The sequence below is a fragment of the Psammomys obesus genome, unplaced genomic scaffold, assembly GCF_907164565.1.
Source record: "Psammomys obesus unplaced genomic scaffold, mPsaObe1.curated_primary_1811, whole genome shotgun sequence".
NCBI lineage: Eukaryota > Metazoa > Chordata > Mammalia > Rodentia > Muridae > Psammomys > Psammomys obesus.
The window spans coordinates 15,991,314-16,013,199 of NW_026596162.1; the positions used below are offsets into that span (position 1 = coordinate 15,991,314).

Here is a 21,886-nt window from a genome sequence, read left to right on the forward strand (position 1 = left end):
TTTTGTTTTGTTTTGTTTTGTTTTGTTTTGTTTTGTTTTGTTTTGTTTTGTTCTGTCAAAACTGGATTGGGTTTACAGCTGACTGTTCTCAGAGGGGATGCCTCCTCAGGAGCACCTACACTGCCCAGAAGAGCCAAGGTTCTAAGGCAGCTCTTGGCGACTTCCTAGTCCCCTTTATTTTCAGGCAGATTTTTGTTCATATTTTCCTAAGGAATGGGTCTTCTGTCGCTTGCTAATCACTGTGAGCCCACCCCTCCCAGAAGAATCTCCATACACGGGCACAGACCTCCTGGGGGCACTCTCGTGGTTACTGGAACTGCACAAGCCAGTTCAGCAAGGGTCTACCCTCATACACGCAATGTTTGGAGCAAGGTGGGGAGGCCCGGAGTTGTTGGGAAGACCGTGCTGCCAGGCTGTGACCTGCAGCCTCAGGTGTTGGTTCCAGGGCAGCTGCAGACACTCTAGTCCCTTACACAAAGTGAAAGACGCGTGCTTCCTCCAAGGACTATGAGTCACATCTAAACACATCTAATACACCGCCAGGGCCACGTAAATACTTGTCACACCGTACTGTGTAGAGAATAATAAGGGATCTAGAAAGGTGGCCATTAAGAGCACTTGCAGAGGACGCTGGCTCATTTCACAACACCCGGGTTGGGTGGCTTCCAACCACCTAGAACTACAGTGCCAGGGTGTCTGACACTGTTTTCTGGCTTCTATACAAAACTCAAAATAAATCCTTATAAAGAGACAACAATGACAAGAAAAATAATCTGTGCATGTTTGGTCCAGACACATTTTTTTTTTCTTCTGTAAGCCTTTCAGTCTGTAGTGATGGCTCCGTGGATGGGGAGCACCCTGGGCTGGGTGCCAGCGTTCTTTCTCATGTCTGCCTCACTGTAGTGGCATGATTAGAGGGTAAGGAAGAAGGAGCCACCTGTCCAGGGAAAAGCACAGGTGGGTGCCTGGGCACAGGAGCAGGGCAGAGGGCAAACCCCACCAAAGCTGGTGCAGTGTGAGAAGCCTAGGGTAGAGGGCGAAGGCCAGGCCAGTGAAGGTTCATGATGAAGTGTTCCCAATGCTGGATGAGCTCGGTAGTCCTCCTATGTGGGGAGGGCCACGCCTACCTGATGTTCAGTGGAGACCTGTTTGCCTGTAGCATCCTGAATGGGCCATGGTAAGGTGGGGTGTCCTGTGCCCTGAACTGTTAGGTGCCTGCTCTGCTTCTGAATATTTGGCACCGTGGCTGCAGGATCCTGCTGTCATAAGCCTGCACTAAGATGCTGCATTTAATGTTTGCTGGAGGACAAGGTAGTCTGCATGTGGCTGCACTGTGGGGACCATGGCATGATACAAGATGCACAGCTCACTCTGGGTACCAGCTTCTGTCCTGCTCCTGGTAAGATGGACCCTGTGTCCCCTCTGTTCCTCCATCCTTTGTGTGGTACTCAGTGGGACCTCTGTGTCATTTCTCTGCAACCACCCCTGCTGTGTGTGAACTTAGTGAAGAGAGCATGGTTCATCCTCGCCATCCTCTCTTGTTCTCAGTGCTCATGGCAACTAGGCAAACGCTGGGACAGCCACACAGGAGCGCTGGGTAGAGGGAGAAGACAGCAGTCTCCACATCATTCGCATCTGTTTGTGGTCCATTGTAGCAAGTCCTCTTTCTTGGGACTTGGCTTCTCTCAGGTGTGAACACAGAAGGATCTGGAAGTCTTCCTCACTCCCTCTTTCCTTCCTCACCCTCTTAGTTCCCCACCCTAATCTATCAGCTGCCTGCAGAAGAATGACTGGGAAGGCCCAGACAATGGGAGTTGGCCATCAAAGCTCTCTCTGCACTACAGAAAGAGCCTGGTCCTCCACCCCCACACAGTTTGCTCCCAGCCGACTGGTCTGTGATGGAGCTCACGGATGGCCACTCTGCCCTTGTGGCTGAGTCTACCCTGGAACGCCACTGTGTCCAGGGGGACTGCCATCCAAGTCCTTCATCCCCGCCTCCCTTCACACCAAGGCATTCATGAGTGAAGAAAAGCCTCAGGCCATCAGCCAGAATCTGCAGGAACTGCTGACAGAACTGCACAAAACATAGGAGTCCCCCAGGGCAGCTGTGGAGGCAGCAGGCTACCGTTGTATTCCCAAGAGCCATAAATTTCATATTTGTGGAGTCATCAAGGCAGGAAGTCAGCAAACTGCTGTTTGAGCCACAGTTCCTATTTTCTGACTTGCGGCCCACATTGTGCAAAGACTGAAAAAAAAAAAAAGAAAAAAAGAGCACAGAGTCAGTTATTCATTCAACAAGAGAGTCATGTTTCTGACTGGGTAGGTGGCACGCAGCCCAGTGGGACCTGGGGTTCTGGGGCTACACACACAGGCCTTGCTCCCCACACTGTCATTGCCTCTATGTGGGGGAAGATGTCATTCAGGTCCACACTGCAGAGCCTGCGACATGAAAGCATGCCGCTCCCTGCCATGCTGTCTCATGAAATACACATAGTCATGAGTACATGAGTACATAGTCATACATAGTCATGAGTACGTTTGCACAAACGCATGTGTTAGGGAGGGGTCAGCTGTCAACACTTGGCATCTCTGTATTGCTCTCCACCTTCTGTTTTGAGACAGGGCCTCTCGCTCACTGACCCTGCTAGCTGGGCTGGCCAGCAAGCCCAGGGCATCCCACTGTCTCTGACTCCCCAGTGCTGGGACTGCAAGACCATGCCATTACAACCAGTTCTTTTCTGTGGGTTCTGGGACTTGAACTCAAGGCTTCATGCCTGTGTGTTACACACTTTATGGAAACCATCTCCCTTGCTCTGTTGCCTACTAGAATTTAATGACGCTGTTTCTACACCCATGCTGTGATTACTGTGTTTGTGTAGACATTCAGCCATCATCCCAGCTCATTTTGAGTGCCTTGGGAGGACTGGGCTCTTGTCTCCAACAGCTGTAATTTTAGCTTGTACAACAGCGCCTCAGCGCAAGGAACTCTCAGAGTAAAGGGACTTCCCTGTGGTCCTGAAAGAGAAACAGGAGGTTGGCTGAGGAGGGGATATCACAAGCAGATGATGTACCTGCGTGGAGCCCCAGGGACCTAGTGTGACCAGCCATGGGAAGAGAGGTGGCCAGGACAGAGAAGAAGTGCCTATGACAGAGCTGACCGTGTGACAGTTTGAGAGAAGAAGGGACAGCAGGAAGAGAAGCAGGGAGAGGAGAGGCAGGGGAGCAGGAAGAAGGACTGCAGGGCCGACCAGGGTGTCCCAGTCTGCAGGGCTGACCAGCCTGGACGGTCATTCTAAGGTGGAGTAGCACTCAGCAGTGATCTCTGTTGGCATTTTGGGTCGAGGGCCTGCCGAGCTGAGGGGACAGTAGAGTCGTGGGATTATGGGTCCCAGGAGGTGACAGTAGTGGAATGAAATGGGGAGAAATGGAGTCCAGCAGGAGAGGTGGGAAGCGCAGCCGCACATTGTATGGGGAGAATGTCCTCCCAGGGCAGGCATGAGAGAGATGGCAAATAGGTGGGTCCAGCATTCCATGGTATTCTGGTGAACCCCAGGTCTCCATCACCATGAGAGGGGGCCTGAAGACTGAGGGAGAGCCCAGCAGAGCCGCACACCCAGAATAGAAGAGTGGCCCCAAGTGGCGGCGCATTGCTGGGTGGGAGAAAAGACGGACCCCATTGTCTTGTGATCAGTTGCTGGAAGGGGACACTGGGAGAGCCCCTGGGAAGGAGAGCTGGATGTCCAGGTCTGAGGTGGGCCTCAGGGAATGTGAAGAATGCTGTCCATAGATTGCCTGCATGATGGAGGAGGGGACAAGGCGGGGGTGTTGAGAGGCTTCAGATTGGAAACCAACATGATTTTGAGGCACCCATGTGGACAGTGTGTAAGGAAGACAGAAGCTGTGTCCAGTGGGCTGTGCTGGCCTGGCCATGAGTTCAACACCATCTCTGTCACTTGCAGCTGGGATGGCCCATGGCACTTGCTCTGGTTGTTATCATTATGTATGATTGGAAGGGATCTCACGTGTGTCCCTTTTCCATAATAGTTCTTTAGTACCTCGGTTAAAATAAGCCTCAAGAAGTCCTTGTTCCTGTGTTCAGGGCACAGAGTGTGCACATGACTCAAAGAGGGTGAAGCCCAGCAATATCTCTCAGACATGTGAGTGTCTCTCTGTGCGTGAATGTACGTGTGCACGCATGTGCGTGCATACACACGTATGTCACTGAGGGCTGGGCAAAGCATGCTTGGAGGGTCCCAGCCTTTGAGCCGTTAGTTTGCTGGGTTTAGTTTACCACTCGGCAGTTCCCACTTCCAAGTTCTCAAGTGCTGCTGGTGGTGGTTGCGGTGGTCCCATGGCCTTGCCCGAGTCTGTGCACGTGGCTGATCGCTGGTTGCATGAGGAACAGCGCCATTTGAGATTTCTGTAGGTCTGTTACCACATCTGCGGAGATACAGCACACCCCAGGGCTGCAGCGTTTGGCTGGTGAGAGAGAGAGAGAGAGTGAACATTCAGACCGTTTGATGCTTCTACATGAGAATACCTAAGAGGCATATTCTGCTACAGGGTTGAGGGGGAGCTCAGCAATAGAGCATTTGCCCAGCATGAATACGGATCAATCCCTGTCCCCTTGATGAGCTGCTGCAAACAAAAGTGAACTACCGAGCTGGAAACGCAGAACTTAACTATGTGTTACAAAGGAAATTAGGCACTGGGCAGATGGCTCAGTGGTTATGGATTCTTGCTGCTCTCCCTGAGGACTGGGATGTGGTCCTTAGCACTCACGACCTCCCGTAACTTCAGCTCGCTCTGGGGCATCTGGTGCCTTGCTCTAGCCTCCGAGGCCACTGTCACACATTCGGCCTTCACTCATGTAGACAGACACGCATGCACCTATGTGACAATAATGAAAATAAATCTTTATTAAAAAAAAAAGATTCTGTAAGTTGGAGGAAATCACAGTGAGTGATCCTGGTATTGCTGTCATCGAGGGAGACTGGAGGGAACAGTGAGCAACCTGGGTTGGCCAGACCCTCTGGCCACCATGAGCTCCATGATGCAGATGCACTCTTGAGGTTTAATTTAATCTCTGAGCCTCCTTTTACTTGAAAATAAGCTGGAGGGACTATGGTAGTCCCCTTTCTCCATGATTCCATTTTCCAGCTGCCGTGAGCTAAACTGAAACTGCCACACGGAAACTTCCAGAAACAGTTCGGAAGTTTTAACTGAGCGCACTCTGAGTTGCAGGACAGTCGCTTGTGCTGCCCTGCCTATCTTATGTGGCACTGGATGAAAATCCTGTGTCCTGGGGTGAGAACATGCTTTACCTCTGTGCCCACCCTGCATCCACCACCCACCCACCAGTGACGTTGCAGCCATCCTGGCTCTCGGTTCCTGCCATGCCACGGCAGCTGTGTTGAAGCCCGTTTTACCTTGTCATGGCTCAGGTGGAGGAGGAGCGATGCCCAAGAGAAGCTGTGCTTAGCATGGTACTTAGTGTCTAGTTGCGGCGTCTGCTGCGCATCCTGACAGGTGCTCCCTGCAGTAAAGGTGCCTGCTGTCCTGTTGTGGAGATGGAGGGGGTCACGTGTTCAGAGCTGAGCTAGTGGTTACAGACTTACCTAAGTCCGGGAGCTTTCCGATCGACTCCGGAGAAGGCCTGCTTTCGCCTTGTCCATATGCCATTCCTCCCCATTCATAAACCCGTTTTTCCTTCAGGGGAAGCACGCTGGACCTCCTCGCTGTGTCCTGTCCCGCCTGCTTGATGCCCTTTGCCTCTCCTTCTGTGCCACATGCGTCCTATTGCCGCGTTTCTTCTCATGCACTAACTTTTGCTCGATCTCTGGCCAATCTGTTGTTTCACTCACTCATTAATTTTTTCTCAAGAGTTATTTCTTTCAATGTCTAAAAATTATATTTGGAATAGAGCTTTTTTTCCTCTCTCAAAATTGTCTCTTGACATTTTTTTAGAAGTCATTGGTTGGTAATGTTTATGATTCCATAATTTGTTTCTTTGCAGTTTCCCTGCATAGCTAGTGTATATTCCATGCACTGTGGTTTTCCTCCTGAGCATGCCTGGGTACATGGTCCTCCATCCCCCCTCCCGCCTCTCTCATTCAATGACTTTTTCTCATAACTCCCGCTTGCTTGCATTTAGGGTGATCTGTTTGTGCTTGAGTTTGTGGGGAGTCTGGGTGTGTGTACCATTAACGCCTTCCTCCAGGGGTCAACCGCTGCTGCCGGCCCGAGAGAGTCAGCTCCTGCCCACTGCAATGCTGGTAGTGGTGATTGACCTCAGCCCCCCGCCCACTGTGTGTGTGTGTGTGTGTGTGTGTGAGAGAGAGAGAGAGAGAGAGAGAGAGAGAGAGAGAGAGAGAGAGCTTGTGTGTGCACATGATTTCAGGGGTATGTAAGAGTTCAGATAGAGGCCAGGGGTCAAGCTTATTTTCATGTCTCAGGAGCCATCCACATTGTCCCCTGAGACAGGGTCTCTCACGCTTGCTCAGCAAGTGCTTTACTGATGGAACTGTCTTCCCCAGCCCCAAGCCCGGGCTTTCACTTTATTTGCCATACAATTTTTGCCTCCTCAGGTTTCAGCTCACTTTGTGTTCTATCCATACATTTCAAAATTACGTTGTGAGCATCAGAGAAACCCTTCTCCTTGATGACTAGTTAATGAAACAGTGGCTGTTGTGAGCCTCCTGTGCCACAGGGAAAGCCATGCTCAGTCAGTCTTCCCACACTGCCATGGTGCATCAAAGCAGGTCGTTCATTCGATCTGTGTGGCTATGCCACCGGGGTCATCAAAAACAGCATCACAGCCAGCCTGAAGGAAAAGTTCAAAGAGCACTGCAGACTGATGCCAGTATCAGTTCACGGCTGCTGCTCAGGGTCCTGGGAAGCAGGAAGAGAAGCCACACAGAAACTCTATCTTCTGAGAGAGAGAAGGAGAAAGAAGCGTTGGAGTGTGTGGGTGTATGCGCACACAGTGAGTGTGTGTAAAGGCCAGCGGCCAGCCTCGGGAGGTATTCCTCGGGAGCTGTCCACCTGGTTGTTGAGACAGGCTCTCTCGCTTGGCCCTGGAGCTTGCTGGTTACCTTGGCTCAGCTACCCACCTGTCTCTGCCTCCCCAGCGCAAGGATTAGCAGAACAAATCTTCACACTTGGCTGCTGGTGCTTGTTTGCTTGCTTGACTAGGGACTGAACTCAGGCCATCGTGGTCGCAGGGCAGGCACTTTGCCTACTGTGCCGCCCCCGCAATGCAGGGAGAAACATTTGTGGAAAATGTTTTAAATGATGCTCTCATGGAGAACACCTGCTTGCCATGCCCCTGTCCAGCTCGCTTTAGGGACTGACCTTGTTTTCAGGGTCTGCACAGACGGTAGCCAGTGTACCCGTGTGCTGCCAGATGAAGGTGCTGGCAGACACAGTGTTTCTTTTCTCTTGCCCCTTGATCTCCAGCTCCCTCTTTTCCCTAGCCCTCCTGGAAAAGCTACTGTGCATTCTTAGCTCGGAGTAAGGATCGTTTTTGTTTTTTTTTTTTTCCTACCTAGTATTCTCTCCTCTCCTCTCTTCCCCTCCCCTCTCTTCCCCTCCCCTCTTTTACTCTCCCCTCCTGCCTCCTCCCCTCTCACCTCCCTTTCCTTCCCCTCCATTCTTTCCCTGCCCAGACATCCTTCTTCCCCTCTTCACTCCAACTTCCCACCACAGATACTCCTGCACAGAAGCAACAGAGACTGGATGGCCCATGGCTGGGGTGTGTGTGCCTTCTGCTCTGTTCTTTCCCTGGCTGATGCAGACCACAGCCCTAGAGTCTCAGAGAGGCAGCCTACAGTGTCTCGCCAACTCCCAGGTCCTCTGCTCAGCGCCTGAACACTTTCTCTTGCCCTGGAGGGCACACAAGAGTGGAGAGGAGGGTGAAGCCCTTCTGGCAAAAGCAATATCCTCCTCTCTCACCTCTGGGAGGAGCAGGCACAAGGTCTGTCTGCTGAGCCACAAACTGCTCCCTGGAAGAGCCACAGAAGAACAAGGACTCTAGTGAGGCCAGTTAGCACAAGCTCCAGCATAAGCCCCAGAGCATCACCCTAAGACCAGCACTTTCTAAAGCCAAGCTAAAGATCTTACTTACTCCAAGGAAATTTTCGGGTGGAAATAGTCAAATGTTGAGCCACAGTGACAGGGTGACAGCAGGGTTGGTGAAGTGGTTTTCTCAAAAGCTTGAGGACTTCAGTTCCTGGAATCCACACTGCACACTTGTCGTCCTAGCACCGAGGAGGAGATGGGAGACTCTCAGGAGCATGCCAACCCAGTTCAGTTAGAGACACTGTCTCAGGAAGTAGAGAGAAGTAAAGCAAGACAGCAGTGTGAGCCTCAGACATCAGCATGCACACCAGTGCACACACCTGTACACACACACACACACACACACACACACACACACACACACACACACATGGGGGAGGATAAACATTAGTCAAAGGCTTCTGTGAACAGTCTAGAGCCATTGGAACCCAGCAAAATCACAAAGATTAACCTCAGAGCTGTCTCCAGAGACCTGGACCAGTTTGACACCCGTGACACAGGCTAAGTCTCTTAGAAACAGGAGGCAGCCACGACAGAGGCCAGGCAGCTGCTTCCTAACCAGTTCTCCTGTTCTGAGGTAAATCAGCCCCAGGCAGGTCTGTCTGTAGCCTGCAGATACCTCTGGGCTGCAGGGCCATTGGTGTGGCAGGCCCTTCTGGTCTTTGTCATTCGTAGATGCTGAGCCTGTGGATTTCCTGTCTGTGCCCCCATTTCCTCCCGGCCACTGTGGGCACTGCTCAGTGTGTGTCCAGGCAGTAACCACAGCTGTGGGCCGCCTGCCGCCTGAGGGGAGCTTGGCCCCCGATACAGACAGTCACTGATACATAGTCCCCTTGGGGAGCCTCCAAGAAACTCGGGTTCTAGCAGATAGACTTGTGCAAGCACCAGAGGCCGGCTCCTCTTCCTCCTTTTACTCCTTTCCTGCTTTTAGCGTGAGACACCAAATTCCCCAGAGTTACACAGGCACAGTTTAAAGAAGAAACACCAAGCAAACACCACCTGAATACAACCCGAGTGGCAGACACCCCTCCCCAGCCCCCAACTCGTCCCCCAAGGGGCTCGCTCTTAGACGTGTGTTCATAAAGTATTTACATTTTATGTCTCTCTTCCTCTTTTTTTTTTTTTTACCATCAAGATGCACAACTCTAGATACAATCTTTTGCTCTGGCCCTTCTGGGACTTTGTGTATGAGCAATCAAGGAGTATGCTTACTCGTGTGTGGGTGGGGGGTGTCACGTGATGTGTTCATGCAGCTGCACGTGTGCACACACATGTGCAAGTGGGGCATTGTCGTGTGGAGGCCCGGGCTGATGTGGAGGTCTTCCTCTGTCACTCTGCTTCTAGTCGTTTGAGGCAGGGCCCCTCACTGAACCTGGAACTCACCAGTTCAAATAGGCTGGGCAGTGTGACTCCCAGGATCCTCCTGTCTCCACTGCGTCAGGCCCCCCCCACCACACCCGAAAAACTCGAATCCTGGGGATCCGAACTCAGGTCTCCATACTTGTGTGGCAAGTGCTTTGCCAGTGGAGCCTCCCCCCAGCCTCCGTCATTTCCTGTTCCTGATACTTAGTAGCACTGTTTGTAGCTGCCACTCTCACCTGGTTGGTCCAGCTCTTTCCTTTGCTTCAGTGGATTTGCTGTAGGATTTGACAGTTTGCTCAGTGCCTTGTCCACACTGGGGTTGTGCGCAGTTTCTGACAAGCACAGAGAGCGCCAGCCTGTCCCTCCAACACAAGTCTGAGGTGCTCATATGTCTCAGCAAATGACCCCTTTTATTATGATTTCATTTTCTATACCCCTTTCGATCTATATCAGCCACTGCCCGGCTCTCTTCACAGGATGGGGGTTCTGCATATTTCAACTGGGGTAAGGGGGTTTAGGAAATACAATGGATCCTTTGCAATTTCTTTCTTAGGTTTTTCAATGTATTAAAAACATGGAGCGGGGGCTGTTATGTCAGTGAGCTTGCACTGACTTTACTTGGGTTTGTGATCTACCTTATGTTTCTTCCTCCAAACAGGCACAAAGGAGGTGGGAGGCTCAAATTCTCTGTGGATTTTTCTCTTCCCTGGGATCCTAGTCAGTATTTGCCTACATTTTACGAAACCTATTGAAGGAGTGAATCATACAAAATGTGGAGCAGCCACAAGCAAGGAGCAAACACATCTTTTAAAAATGGGTAGCTGTTAGCCAAATCGTACTCACAGCATCTTTGAATTGCCAGTTCAAGGTGGAGAGTATGAAGCTGAGAGGTTCTTAAAAAGATAACTCTCACAGGGTCACATTACACCATCCCTCTGGGTATCTGCCTCCCTGGGCACTGGGCCTGGTATATTGGGTTTGTTTACCAGTGAGACACTGCTGTGTTGCCTAGGCTGGCCCTGTATTCCTGTCCCCCGCGGACCTTCCTCCCTCAGCACAGTGAGAGGTGAACTCCAAGAAGTGCATAGGAGGTTGGAGGCTCAGAGTCTGTGTGGATACCTCTCTGTGGCTGAAAATAGTGCGCCTTTTCTCAGCAGCACAGACCCTGGAGTGCCCTTTCTTCTTCAGCTACAGAAAAGCCAACCAAGGCCCGAGGCAGGATGGATTAATCAGTACGAGATCAACAAGGATGGAGGGACTCAGACCCATCCTTTCTTTCCATAACTTTGGGATCTCAGGTGTGAGGGGCTCGTAGTAAGAGGAATGACATGTCGGTGTCCTCTTGTCACCTTTCTCCCCTGATCCACTTTTATAGTGTATGTACAAGTTCTTCATGTGCTTCATGTGTGTGCTTCTTGTTTTGGTCTGTCTTGTCCTTATCTCCTGGACCCCAGCCCAGCCTCCAGCTCTCTATGCAATGGAGGGAGCTACCGGCCCTCCTGCCTCTACGTCCTGTTGGTGGCATGATAGGTGTTCATGCCCTCCTCTCCCTCCCCTCCCACTTTATCCTTTCTTCCCTCTCCCTGTCTTCCCTCTTGTCCTCTCTCTCTTTCTCTCTCTCTCTTTCTCTCTCTCTCTCTCTCTCTCTCTCTCTCTCTCACACACACACACACACACACACTCTTTTTCCCTCTACCACTGTATTCTATGCCTGCCTATGTGTGTTAGGGTGCGTGGCCATGCATGTAAGTGCAGACACTTGAGGAGGACTTCCAGCGTCTTCCTCTGTCGCTCTCCACGTATTCCTCTGATGCAGAGTGTCTCACTGAACCTGAAGCTCACTGCTTTGGCTGGGCTGGCCAGCCCCTGAGCTCCTAGCATCTGCCTGTCTCCAACCCCCATCACTGGGCTTGCAGACACACATGACCTTGTCCAGCCTGCTTTCATAGTAAGTGTTCTTACCCCCGAGCTGTGTCCCCAGACCCTTACATGTATGTGTGTGCACACAGTCTCCTCTCTGCAAGCCACTGGTGTCTGTAAGACGGAGGCAGCACACATTGTGAATGGCTTCCCTAGAAAACAAGTTCAACCCTCTGTCCATACATGGTGATTTATTGTGTGGTTGGGCATTACCCAATACTGACAAGGCTCTAATCAGCCACATGACTATCTAAAGGGATTGGTACCTCAGGGTGCTGGTGACTCGCTGTAGGAGGAAGGGGCTGTTTCCACAGTGGCGAAAGTTTAGAATAGGCATCTGCAAGGGCAGAGAAGGGTCTTCCACTCCTCACCACCTGGCCTGAGCTTCAAGCAGGGGCCTGGAGCGAGCCCTGCCCACTGTGCCAGCCATGAACCATTTCAAAAGGAACCTCCCCCACTTTCAAGAGATGGGCATGGCAGGGGAAAGAGAAGTGTGGTCACATCCGGTTCCAAGGCCCAGCTCAGCCTGAATTGTGGCTATGGCTGTGGCCTTGGTGTCTTGTACCCCGAGAAAGCAGCACAAATTGCACCGGTTTGCAGACACCCTTCCCCCAGGGCAGCTGGGACCCAACTACACTCTTCCCAAGTGCGAAGCATTTGGAGGTTGATGAATGCTCTGAGGATTCACTTTCCTTGTTTTAGCAAATGGAGAGGCTGCAGAGACCTCAGGGACTGACTCCCAGACCGCACAGATGGCTCAGGGACACACCCTTCCCCCAGACCTCACGGTTAGAAGGTGTGAGTTTCTGGAAAGTGGGGAATGGCTTGTCTGGGCAGAAATGAGATTCTCAGCTGGAACAGTCACTTCTCTCCTTGCCACATCAGCCTGGATCACACCCTCTCTGGGGACTGAGCTTTCCAAGTACCGCTTTCTCCTCTAAGGGCAGGACTGCTTTGCGCATGTGCCTTGGTTCAAGGGCGAGCCAGTATGTTGCCACCTGGCAAGGGGGTCCAGAATCCCACGTGTAGTTCATGATGGCAGTGAAAATGGAGTCCTCAGTTCATCTATGGGTGCTTACGGGGCCTCGGCTGTCTCTATTGGCTCACCCTGGTGGCTACCATTTCCTTCTCAGGCAGGCAATGCTACCTGCTATTACCAAATAGTATTTTAAACCTGGCCTTGGCCCTGGCCCTGGTCCTGGCCCTGGCCCTGGCCCTAGGGAGAGATCAAGAGAATGGAGAAAGCCATGGGAGTAGAAGCATTCATAATCTTTTGTGTGTGCTCTAGAAGATTCTGTTAAAGTGCCCACTAGACTTTCCATCTGCACCACACCTGTGCCTGTAGTTAAAAATGGAGATGAGTCTGGGGGCTTCCTGGATACCCCAAAGCCTGCACCCGTTGCCCTGAGCTATGCACACCCCAAGCTCTCTCACTGATCTCCAGAGCTGTTGGGCCTCGGACATTGTCCTTTTCCTTGTTGCTGGGTCAGCCTCCGGCTCCGGTACTGAGCCTCGGAGACCTCGAGATCTGGGTGCTGCCTGCCAGCCCCCTGCCGGCGTGCTGGTTCTGGTGAGCGCCTGCCGCCCAGTGGGAACCCCAGCTGTGGCCAGGGTACTGCTTCCCAGGTCAAGAGGTCAGAGTAACACGCTGTGCTCTCTCTCCAAGGATCAGGGCCAGAGACAACAGTGGCTCCTACGCGCTGTGCGTGCTGCACGAAGGGAAGGTGTTACACTATCGCATCGACAGAGACAAGACCGGGAAGCTCTCCATCCCTGAGGGGAAGAAGTTTGACACCCTCTGGCAGGTGAGCCCCCTCTCTGAATGCTTTTTCTGCACTCTCTCTCTCTCTCTGCTTTTGCTCTAATCCCTCCCTTCTCTCTCTCTTTCTGTGTGTGTCTCTCTCTCTCTCCCTCCCTCTCTGGAGGGCACAGTGCAGTTCCAAAACTCTCAGAAACAAGAGGAGGGATGAGGCTGTCTGTCCCATATACCCCATCAGCCTACTTCTTTCTAGACTACGTGTTTGGGAAATGCTGACACATGAAGCTGCAGATGTTTTCATCACCTATCTAGAGCCATTAAGTTCTTGGTGCCTCAAGATCATGTATTCCTGGGCTGTGTTCAGAATTTAACAGAAGGTCCTGCCATCGGGGACTAGAATAACATGTACACACACACACACACACACACACACACACACACACACACACACACATTCTTTCTGGGATCCAAACTTCCTGTCCAGGGACACTGAAGAACACTGCTCTGTGGAGGGTGTTTTTCTCAACCCAGCTGTCAACAGCTGTCTGTAAACCTACAGGCAACTTAAGTGTGCAGAAGCAGCCCAACATTGTTCACCCAGCCCCCCAAATTGCTTCCATGCACATTTTGCCTCCTCAATTTGGCATAACAACTACATTAACTGTGGAGGCAGAAGGATCAAAAGTTGAAGGCCTTCCTGAGGTACATAGTAAATTCAAGGCCAGCCTGGGCTATCTAGCAAAATCCTATCTTAGCAAATAAACAAATAAGCCAGTAAAGGATCGGGTGATGACAGACATGGTTTGGAGACCTCAAATCCCTAATGTATCACCATCTGGCTATGTGATGGTTAGTTGTTATTTTGACACAATCTAAATCACCTGAGAAGAGAGTCTCAGTGAAGGGCTGTGTAGGTTAGCTCGTGAGCATGTCTGTGAGAATTGTTTTGATTCCATGAATTGATGTCGGGGGAGCCAGGCCATGGTGGGTGGCACCGTTCCCTAGGGTTGGGTTCTGGTCCGTACAAACGAGGAGCGTGCTAAGCAGTGAGCATTCTTGCATTCATTCACTGTGCACTCTGACTGTGAGTGTGACCAGCTGCTTCAAGGATAACAAGTTTGTTGGCTCTACCCAAGGACATCCCCTACCCATCCCCGAAGTACCCTCTAGAAGACACCATCTGCACTGTAGATGGCTCTGAAGCCTAAGAGGGCTGTGGCTCTGCCACCGGCTCCTACCTCTCCCTCATTAACCGCTTTCTTCCTTGCTCTCTCTTGCAGTTAGTGGAGCATTACTCCTACAAGCCTGACGGGCTGTTGAGAGTCCTCACGGTACCATGTCAAAAGATTGGCGCACAGTTGGGTGAGTGGCTGGGGCAGCCGAGCCTGTGGGTTGGGGAAACTGGTCATGGTCAGCCTGGTGTCAGGTTTGCCTATTCCAGGTGGAAGCAGAATGAGGCTTTGGTTTTTACCAAGTGATTGAACTTGATGTCACTTCAACTGGAGGAATCATTAGTTGAAAGATAACCAATCACTATAGCTTTGGGTGTGTGTGGGGGGATAGAGAGATGGCTCAGTGGTTAAGAGCACTGTCTGCTCTTCCAGAGGTCCTGAGTTCAATTCCCAGCAATGGCATGGTGGCTCACAACCATCTATAACAAGATCTGATGCTCTCTTCTGGTGTGTAGGTGTAACAGAGGACTCATACACTGAACTAAAAAAAAAAATCCTTAAAAAACAAAACAAAAAAGTCGTGGATTTGAATTGAATGTGTTACCAGGGATGGTGGGGCACACCTTTAATCCTAGCATTGAGGAGGCAGAGGCAGGCAATCTGTGTGAGTTCAAGACCAGCCTGGTATATAGTCAGACCCTGTCTCAAAATGAAGAGCTTAACTGAAGATGTGAAAAATCCAGTGAAAGAAAGTTCAGTCTCCCCAGCACGGTCCAGTCGTACTCATTAATCTGAGAAGTAGGTGGCTCACAGGAACGCAACAGTAATTGAACTGTAACCGTAGCACATTCTTCTTGCAGGTACCCTGCCGAGCCCAAACACCGTGGTGAGTATTCACAGGTGCCTCTGCTGGGGAAGCAGTATGTCCAAGCACATGGGAAAATCAGGTTTTAGTTAGCACAGAACCTGTACTTCAAGCACATCCCTGAAAACTCACTGGGAGTTCCAGTGAGTCTGGGAAGCCATCTGCTGAGCTAAGAAGGGTTTCATGGTTTCTTGGCTGTCTTATTTTCTCTCAGTTCTCAGAAGTGTGCAGGATGAGGAAGAAACCCACTGTCAGATCAGATGTAGAAAAGGGAAATCGAGTGTTCAAATTCAGCCTTGCGATGTCTGAGTGAACTCGAGTGTGCCATCCACAGGCCTGCCAACATGCATATCTGTGTAACACGATCAGCAGATAGGTATCTCCTTGAGGTTGGCTACTCAACAGCCTTGACCAAACCAATTGATACATTATTTCTAGGGACTTAATCCTCTGTGTAAATTGGTATGACCCAGGATTAGGGGAGGGAGGGTGTCCTTGGTACACATCAAGAGAAAGGCCCACATCCCACTCTGTCACTAGATAGGATGTACCCAGATGCCCCTGTGTTAGGGTCCCCTTCCATCATCATGCCCACACGGAGAGAAGAAGCTCAAGTCCCTCCTCCATCCAGGATGGAGGAGCTAGTACTTAGGCTGTTACTCCTCAGGAGTCACTCTATCATATCACAGGGACATCAGTGGGGACATCCCAGGCCATGAGCACACCAGGAAATAGTTCCCAGCTTCTCTGCTAAGCTCCTGAAAAACAAGATCTACCAAAAGCCAAACACAGGTCTGTCCCCCTGGGGATGGTCTTCCACTCAGCACGGAGACTGTTTATCCCAGGGTTAGCACTTGTTACCAAATTGGAAGACCTTGAATTGGTTAAAACACCAGTGAACTTGAGGGTCGTCCTCGGAAACACAGTGGCCCCCGGAGCCCTCGTGCTTCTCGTGGACTTGGTGTTCATCATCATTCTTGTGCCCTTGAGAAAGATCTGTTGTCCTTCTCAGGCATGTCCAACTTCTGGCCTGAGAGCTGCGACCATTTGTAGATGACAGTGTCATATTGCAATCATTGCCACTGAACAGTGATGCCACCAGGCAGCCAGTGATTAGAGTCTCTTGTGGGGCCTGAGACACAACATCTCCACAGACACCACGGCTGCTTCACTTCTCAGCTTTAATTTTGTAGCCGTCTGGGAAAATACTGAATGTTCTAGACCTCTCAGCTAGAGTGTTAGACTCTTTTGGAAGCATCTCCAATAATCCGCTTTCATGCAGGAAATCCTCCCTGGGAGAGGTCAAGGGGCCGGGCATGCATTTGCAGAAGCAAGGCCAGGTAGCCTGTCACGATGAAGAATATCCCACGTGTGTTTTCTGAAACTAAATGCTCTGTTCCTCTCTGCCATTGTGCTTTCTAGAGCTGGACACCAGGTGGAATAATCTCAAGAATCAAATCCTACTCCTTCCCAAAGCCTGGCCACAAAAAGGTGCTACAGCGTCCCCTGCTCACTGCCCCTGACTAAGTGGTAGGGTAGACCCGCCCGCAGTTCATGGTCCGCTGGCTGACTGGGGCCCAGCCTCCACGCCTCCCGCCCACGCATGCCCAGTTTCAGTGCACATGCTGAGCCTGGCAGCCCTGCACTGTGTCTTCACAGCTCTTTCTCTGCACCCTGCTTCCTGTGTCCTGCTGAGCCTCGTGGCTCTTTGCTGGGCATGTGGGCTTTGCTTGTAGCTTCTCCGTCGCTGCTGATGTGCAACCTGTCTGCTTTGTGGCCTTGTCCTCTACAACACATAACTTCAGTCATTGCAATGAACACAGCCTGCCGAGTCGCAATCTTTGTACAGTCAGCTCACCATCGCTGTCCGGGGTCCCATGTTGCAGTATCAGGTCCTCTGCTACGTAGAGGTCTTCACAAGGGAGGGGACTAGGGGCTCCAGGGGTGCTTTGCCCCTCAAGGCATCAGGGTGATTCCTATATTTTGTTACATGACTGAGTTTTGAGGGACAGTAAAAAAGGCAACTTTGAGGGGAAGATAGCTCAGAGGCAAAAGGCACCTGCTACCTGTTTGGTCCCTGGAACCCACGTGGTAGAAGGAGAGTCTTCTCACGCCACGGATGTGCCAAGACTCATGCACACTCTGAGTAAATACATGTAAAAGGATTTTTTTTCAGGGTTTGGGAGTCAAACTCAGGTGCTTTACCACTGAGCTGTGTTCCAGCCCTTGTTTTTGTGAGACAGATTTTCCTCTGTAGCCCAGGCTGTCTTTGAATTTACCTTCCATCTCTCAAGTTGCAGAATTACAAGGAGTTCCATCATGACCTTTGTATGGACTTATTTATAGTGAATCACATACACAAGCATGGACAGACACACACACATAAACACACATGTGTGTATTACATATATGCAAAGACAGATGTATATACACACACATACATGCATATATGATATGTATAGATTGTTTTTTTCATATCTATTTTTACCTTTTAGGTAAGGTTGCCTCTACTAACAGTTGTTTCCATTTTAAATTAATGTTTCTCCAAGCGTGTGGGCACATGACCGAGCATAGACACACCGAGTTGAGTGCTAGAGTACTTATTAGAAACAAAAGGCATAAAGCCAAGAAATTTTACTCACCAATTCTTCTCTGCATGGACCACTCACTAGAGGGTCTTAATCCTGCTGACCAGAGCACAGAAAAGAGAAGCGTGTGGTGGCTGGAGAGAGAGGAGGCTGTGCCACTCTCCGAGCAATCAGTGATGGGTAATGCTGGGGAAAAATCCACAACTGCCCTTCTCACCAGCCTGAGCCGTGCTCAGAGTCCGATACAGTCTCCGGGCTGAGGGTCCCATTTTGCAACAGGGGTAACCCATGTCCAGCGTGCCCAGTGGAAAGTAGTAGCATGGTGCCTCAGAGGCTAAGGTACTTACGATGTGCCTGGTTGAGGGAGCGTTCCACGGATGTCAGTGTAAAGTCCACTCAGGCAGCGGCTGCAACACTGTGGCTCAGTGTGACGCCCACAGACTTGGTAATCCCGACAAGCGCAGAACACCGTGGGGCACTGGGTAAACCCCGTGCCTCCTCCTTCTCTTCCTCCTCAACCTGACTCCTCACGTGCTTCCTACCACACTCCGTCACCCCACTTGTCCTCATCCAAGGCCTGTGGCTAACTCACAGCCCCGCTCGGCACAGTCCTGCATGGAGCACTTTCATCCTGGCATTTCACACTTATCTCTTGGCTTCCGCCAGAGACAAGCACATGTAAACATGTATGACACATTCGTATATGCAGGCATACATGGAATTGTCTTTGTCTGTGTGTACATAGCTGTGTATTAACTTTGCATTACATATGCACTTCCATACATCTGTATGGTATGTACATTTATGTATGCATATGTCGGTGCTTACACGTGGCAAATTTATTACTTGCATATATCTACACACAGATGTATTACAAGGACTTACCTCACACATTTACACAGACTAGCTAAGCAATTGCAATGTCGACAGGGAGATTGTCAAGCTGGCTGGGACCTCAGTGGCATGGCTAAAGCTTCCCCATGGTAGGAATCAGCAAGCTTTCCTTTCCTTGGGGACTTGCAGCTGAGGACTCTCACCTGCCTGAGTCAGGCCCACACAGGGTAATCCTTACAGGTCAGCTGGCTAGGGGCTGTAATTCCATTGGCAGCAGTCCTGACTTGTTCTGAGATCTCCACATGGTTCAGTGAGGAGCACGCAGGACAGCTAGTTGGTGTGCTAAGATGCCAACACTGCAGCGAGGAGAGATGGCCCAGGCAGGAAAGTACCAGCCATGCAAGTGTGAGCACCTAAGTTCAGATCCCTGGCACCCATGTAAGGAGGCAGGCACAGTGGCACACAACTGCCATCACAGGGCTGAGGAGGCAAGGCAGCAGGGGCCTTTGGCTAGCAGGTCTAGACAATGGGCAAGCTCCAGGAGAGACACTGTCTCAGAAAATTCAGTGGAGAAGCTATTGAAAAAGACATCTGCCATCAGCCTTTGGCCCCTGAATCTATACATATCCATACACACATACATGCACACACACACACACACACACACACACACACACATGCACACACACACACACACACACACACGATGTGCACATTAAAAAAAAGGCCAACACCAACACAACCCAGTCAGCAAACACTTTAATTAACTCTAGCATTTCAAGAATTAATGAAAAGTGTGCTTTGATTTTATGATTAATAATTTGAAATTTTCATTAGAAAAAACTGAAACTAGGATGGGGATTTGGCTCAGTGACAAGGACTCAAGAGTCCTTGTCTATCAAGCATAAGGCCTTGGATTTGGCCACTAGCACCAGGAGAAGAAAAGTACTCACAAAGTCAAGTCCATGTTTAAATGGATTGTTATCTGTGTGTACGTGTGTGTGTGTGTGTGTGTGTGTGTGTGTGAGAGAGAGAGAGAGAGAGAGCGAGAGAGAGAGAGAGGAGAGAGAGAGAGAGAGAGAGAGAGAGAGAGAGAGAGAGAGTATGCTGCACCTGTGCAGGTGCTGTCAGAGGCAAGAAAAGAATGGGTTTTCTACTGCTAGGGTTGCAGGCAGCTGTGAGCACCCCAGGGTGGGTGCTGGGAACCTAATTCAGGTCCTCTGCAAATAGCAATAGGGATACAATACCTTAGCCACTGAGATGTTTGTTCAGGCCCATGGCAGGTGGGTTTTAAATTCAGAAAATAGTAATGTGTTTCCCATTCTTAGAGTGTAATTACACTTGGATAAGGCATAAGTGCACTGTGGCCAATCAAAATCTCTGCTGTTGTGGATCCTGGCATTTCTGTTGGTTACTAGGGCCATGGCCATGCCCTTGGAGCCTGGAGAAGGCTTCCCAGCTGCAACCCTCCGACTCCGAGACCATTAAGCAGACACACATCCCTGGATGTTTTATAAGAACCTGTCTTTGTGTTTTATTCAGTATCAACTTGGATAGCTGGGATTTTGAGAAAGTGTAGTCAGAGGGGCCCAAGTTTCAGATCTTTGCTGTAAGGTAAAAGAATAATTTCACAAGGCATGTGCCCATCTTCAGGCCTGAGCACATCCAGCTGTGTGGCAGAGTCTGCTCTCATCTGGGTGCTGTTATTTGGGCTGGCCTGTGCTCCTCTGAGACTGGGAACTATGTCCAGCTGGTTGCAGCCAGTGTCCCGGAGCCCACTGCCTCTGGCCTCTGGGGCATATTACCATCCACCCTACTACCAATGTTGTCTGATTGGAAAATACTTGCACAAAGCTGAGGGCAAAAGACAAGATCTAGAAAGTAAAAGTCCAGGCTGTAGAAGCAGGATGCTGGGCGGAGGCCGCCAGCTCCACGAGCCAGGGAGCTTCTGCTTTTCTCTTTGGTTCACATCAAAGTCCCAGAGAGAAAGACAGACAGACAGACAGACAGACAGAGACAGACACAGAGAGACACAGAGAGACTGAGACAGACAGAGACAGAGAGACAGAGAACATGCTCAGTCAATAAAGTGCTCATCACACAACTAAGAGGGCCTGAGTTCGAGCCCTTGCACCCACATGAAATTCTGGGTGTGGTGGAGAGCTCTGGTGATCACAGGTCTGGAAAGCAGAGACAGGCAGGTCCCTGGGGCTTACTGACCAGCCATGCAGCCAGGAGAGATCCTGTGTCAAAAACCAGGGTGGATGGTTCCTGAAGAACAACGCCTGAGTTGACTTATGGCCTCCAAATGCACAAGCACACACACAACTGCTCAGCTGCACACACACCGCTATGCATGCACACACACAAGCACGTCTAATGCATCACCACTTTTAATGCATTGTGACAGAGTAGTTTGAACTTGAACATCATCTAGCCGAGGTTGGGTAGCTGATGCCATCTTAGAGGCGCCTAGAAGTTGTGTATTGTCGGAGAGTGGGGGTGGTGAGGCTGTGGGCAAGTTCCTCACAGCTCTTTTCTCAGTGCAGAAAGGCTGATGCCAGGGAAGTGGGCAGAGCAGCAAGCACAAAGTGGACAGACTGAGAAGGCGTGCCCGTGCTGTCCACCAGCAACACACTTTGCACCACAGTTCATGTTTCCCTCCATTTTAAGATCGACCCGCGCCTCTGTGTTCACTCCGTAAGAAGAGCCCTAGCTCTTTTTTCAGCTGAGGCTTTGCTTCCAGGGCTTTTAGTGGCAACAGTGGTGCTACCAAGAGCCTATTCTCGGGGACTGTGGGAAACCTGGAAGTGGGACCACATAGCTTCATCTACATCATAAAGCAGCCAGTTGCTGCTCTCCCCCCCCCAGTGGAAAATCACCCATTCCTTCAGACAAGTGAGGAGCCGTTATTGCCCCAGTCCCAAAGGCCTCCACCGATGCAGGAAGGAGGAGGTGGCAGGAACAGGGCTGAGGCATCCAGATGAGAAAGGTTAGGTATCCCTGGGTCTCATGGGTTAGCTGTGCCTGGGTCTTGAGTGCTCATTCTCATAAGGTGCTTTATGTTGGGCTGCATGGGAACGAAGCCCTGAGCCACAGCCCCTGAAAGGGGAGCCCTGGTTTCCAGCGGAGAAGAGAGTCTTTTCCTCCACCAGCTAGATGAAGGGCAGCACCTTCCTCTCTGGGTATGAACTCCCTCTAGAAAGCTCTCATGTTCAGGGTCCCTCAGCACTGATCCCTGCTGCTTCTGATATGCTGCTTTCTTCTTCTTCTTCTTCTTCTTCTTCTTCTTCTTCTTCTTCTTCTT

General features: G+C 50.8%; 1 protein-coding gene across 3 annotated transcripts in view; it reads left to right on the top strand.

The window, feature by feature from the left end:
- The window catches only part of Syk (spleen associated tyrosine kinase), a 66,305-nt gene that overhangs the window by 25,244 nt on the left and 19,175 nt on the right, over positions 1–21,886 (top strand). For 2 of the 3 annotated variants that reach the window (XM_055595269.1, XM_055595270.1), the window contains exons 4-7: positions 13,028–13,166; positions 14,401–14,482; positions 15,153–15,178; positions 16,580–16,648. In XM_055595269.1, the coding sequence (XP_055451244.1) occupies positions 13,028–13,166; positions 14,401–14,482; positions 15,153–15,178; positions 16,580–16,648 (316 nt within the window). The remainder of the gene's footprint in view (positions 1–13,027; positions 13,167–14,400; positions 14,483–15,152; positions 15,179–16,579; positions 16,649–21,886) is intronic. The other variant, XM_055595271.1, reaches the window with a different exon arrangement.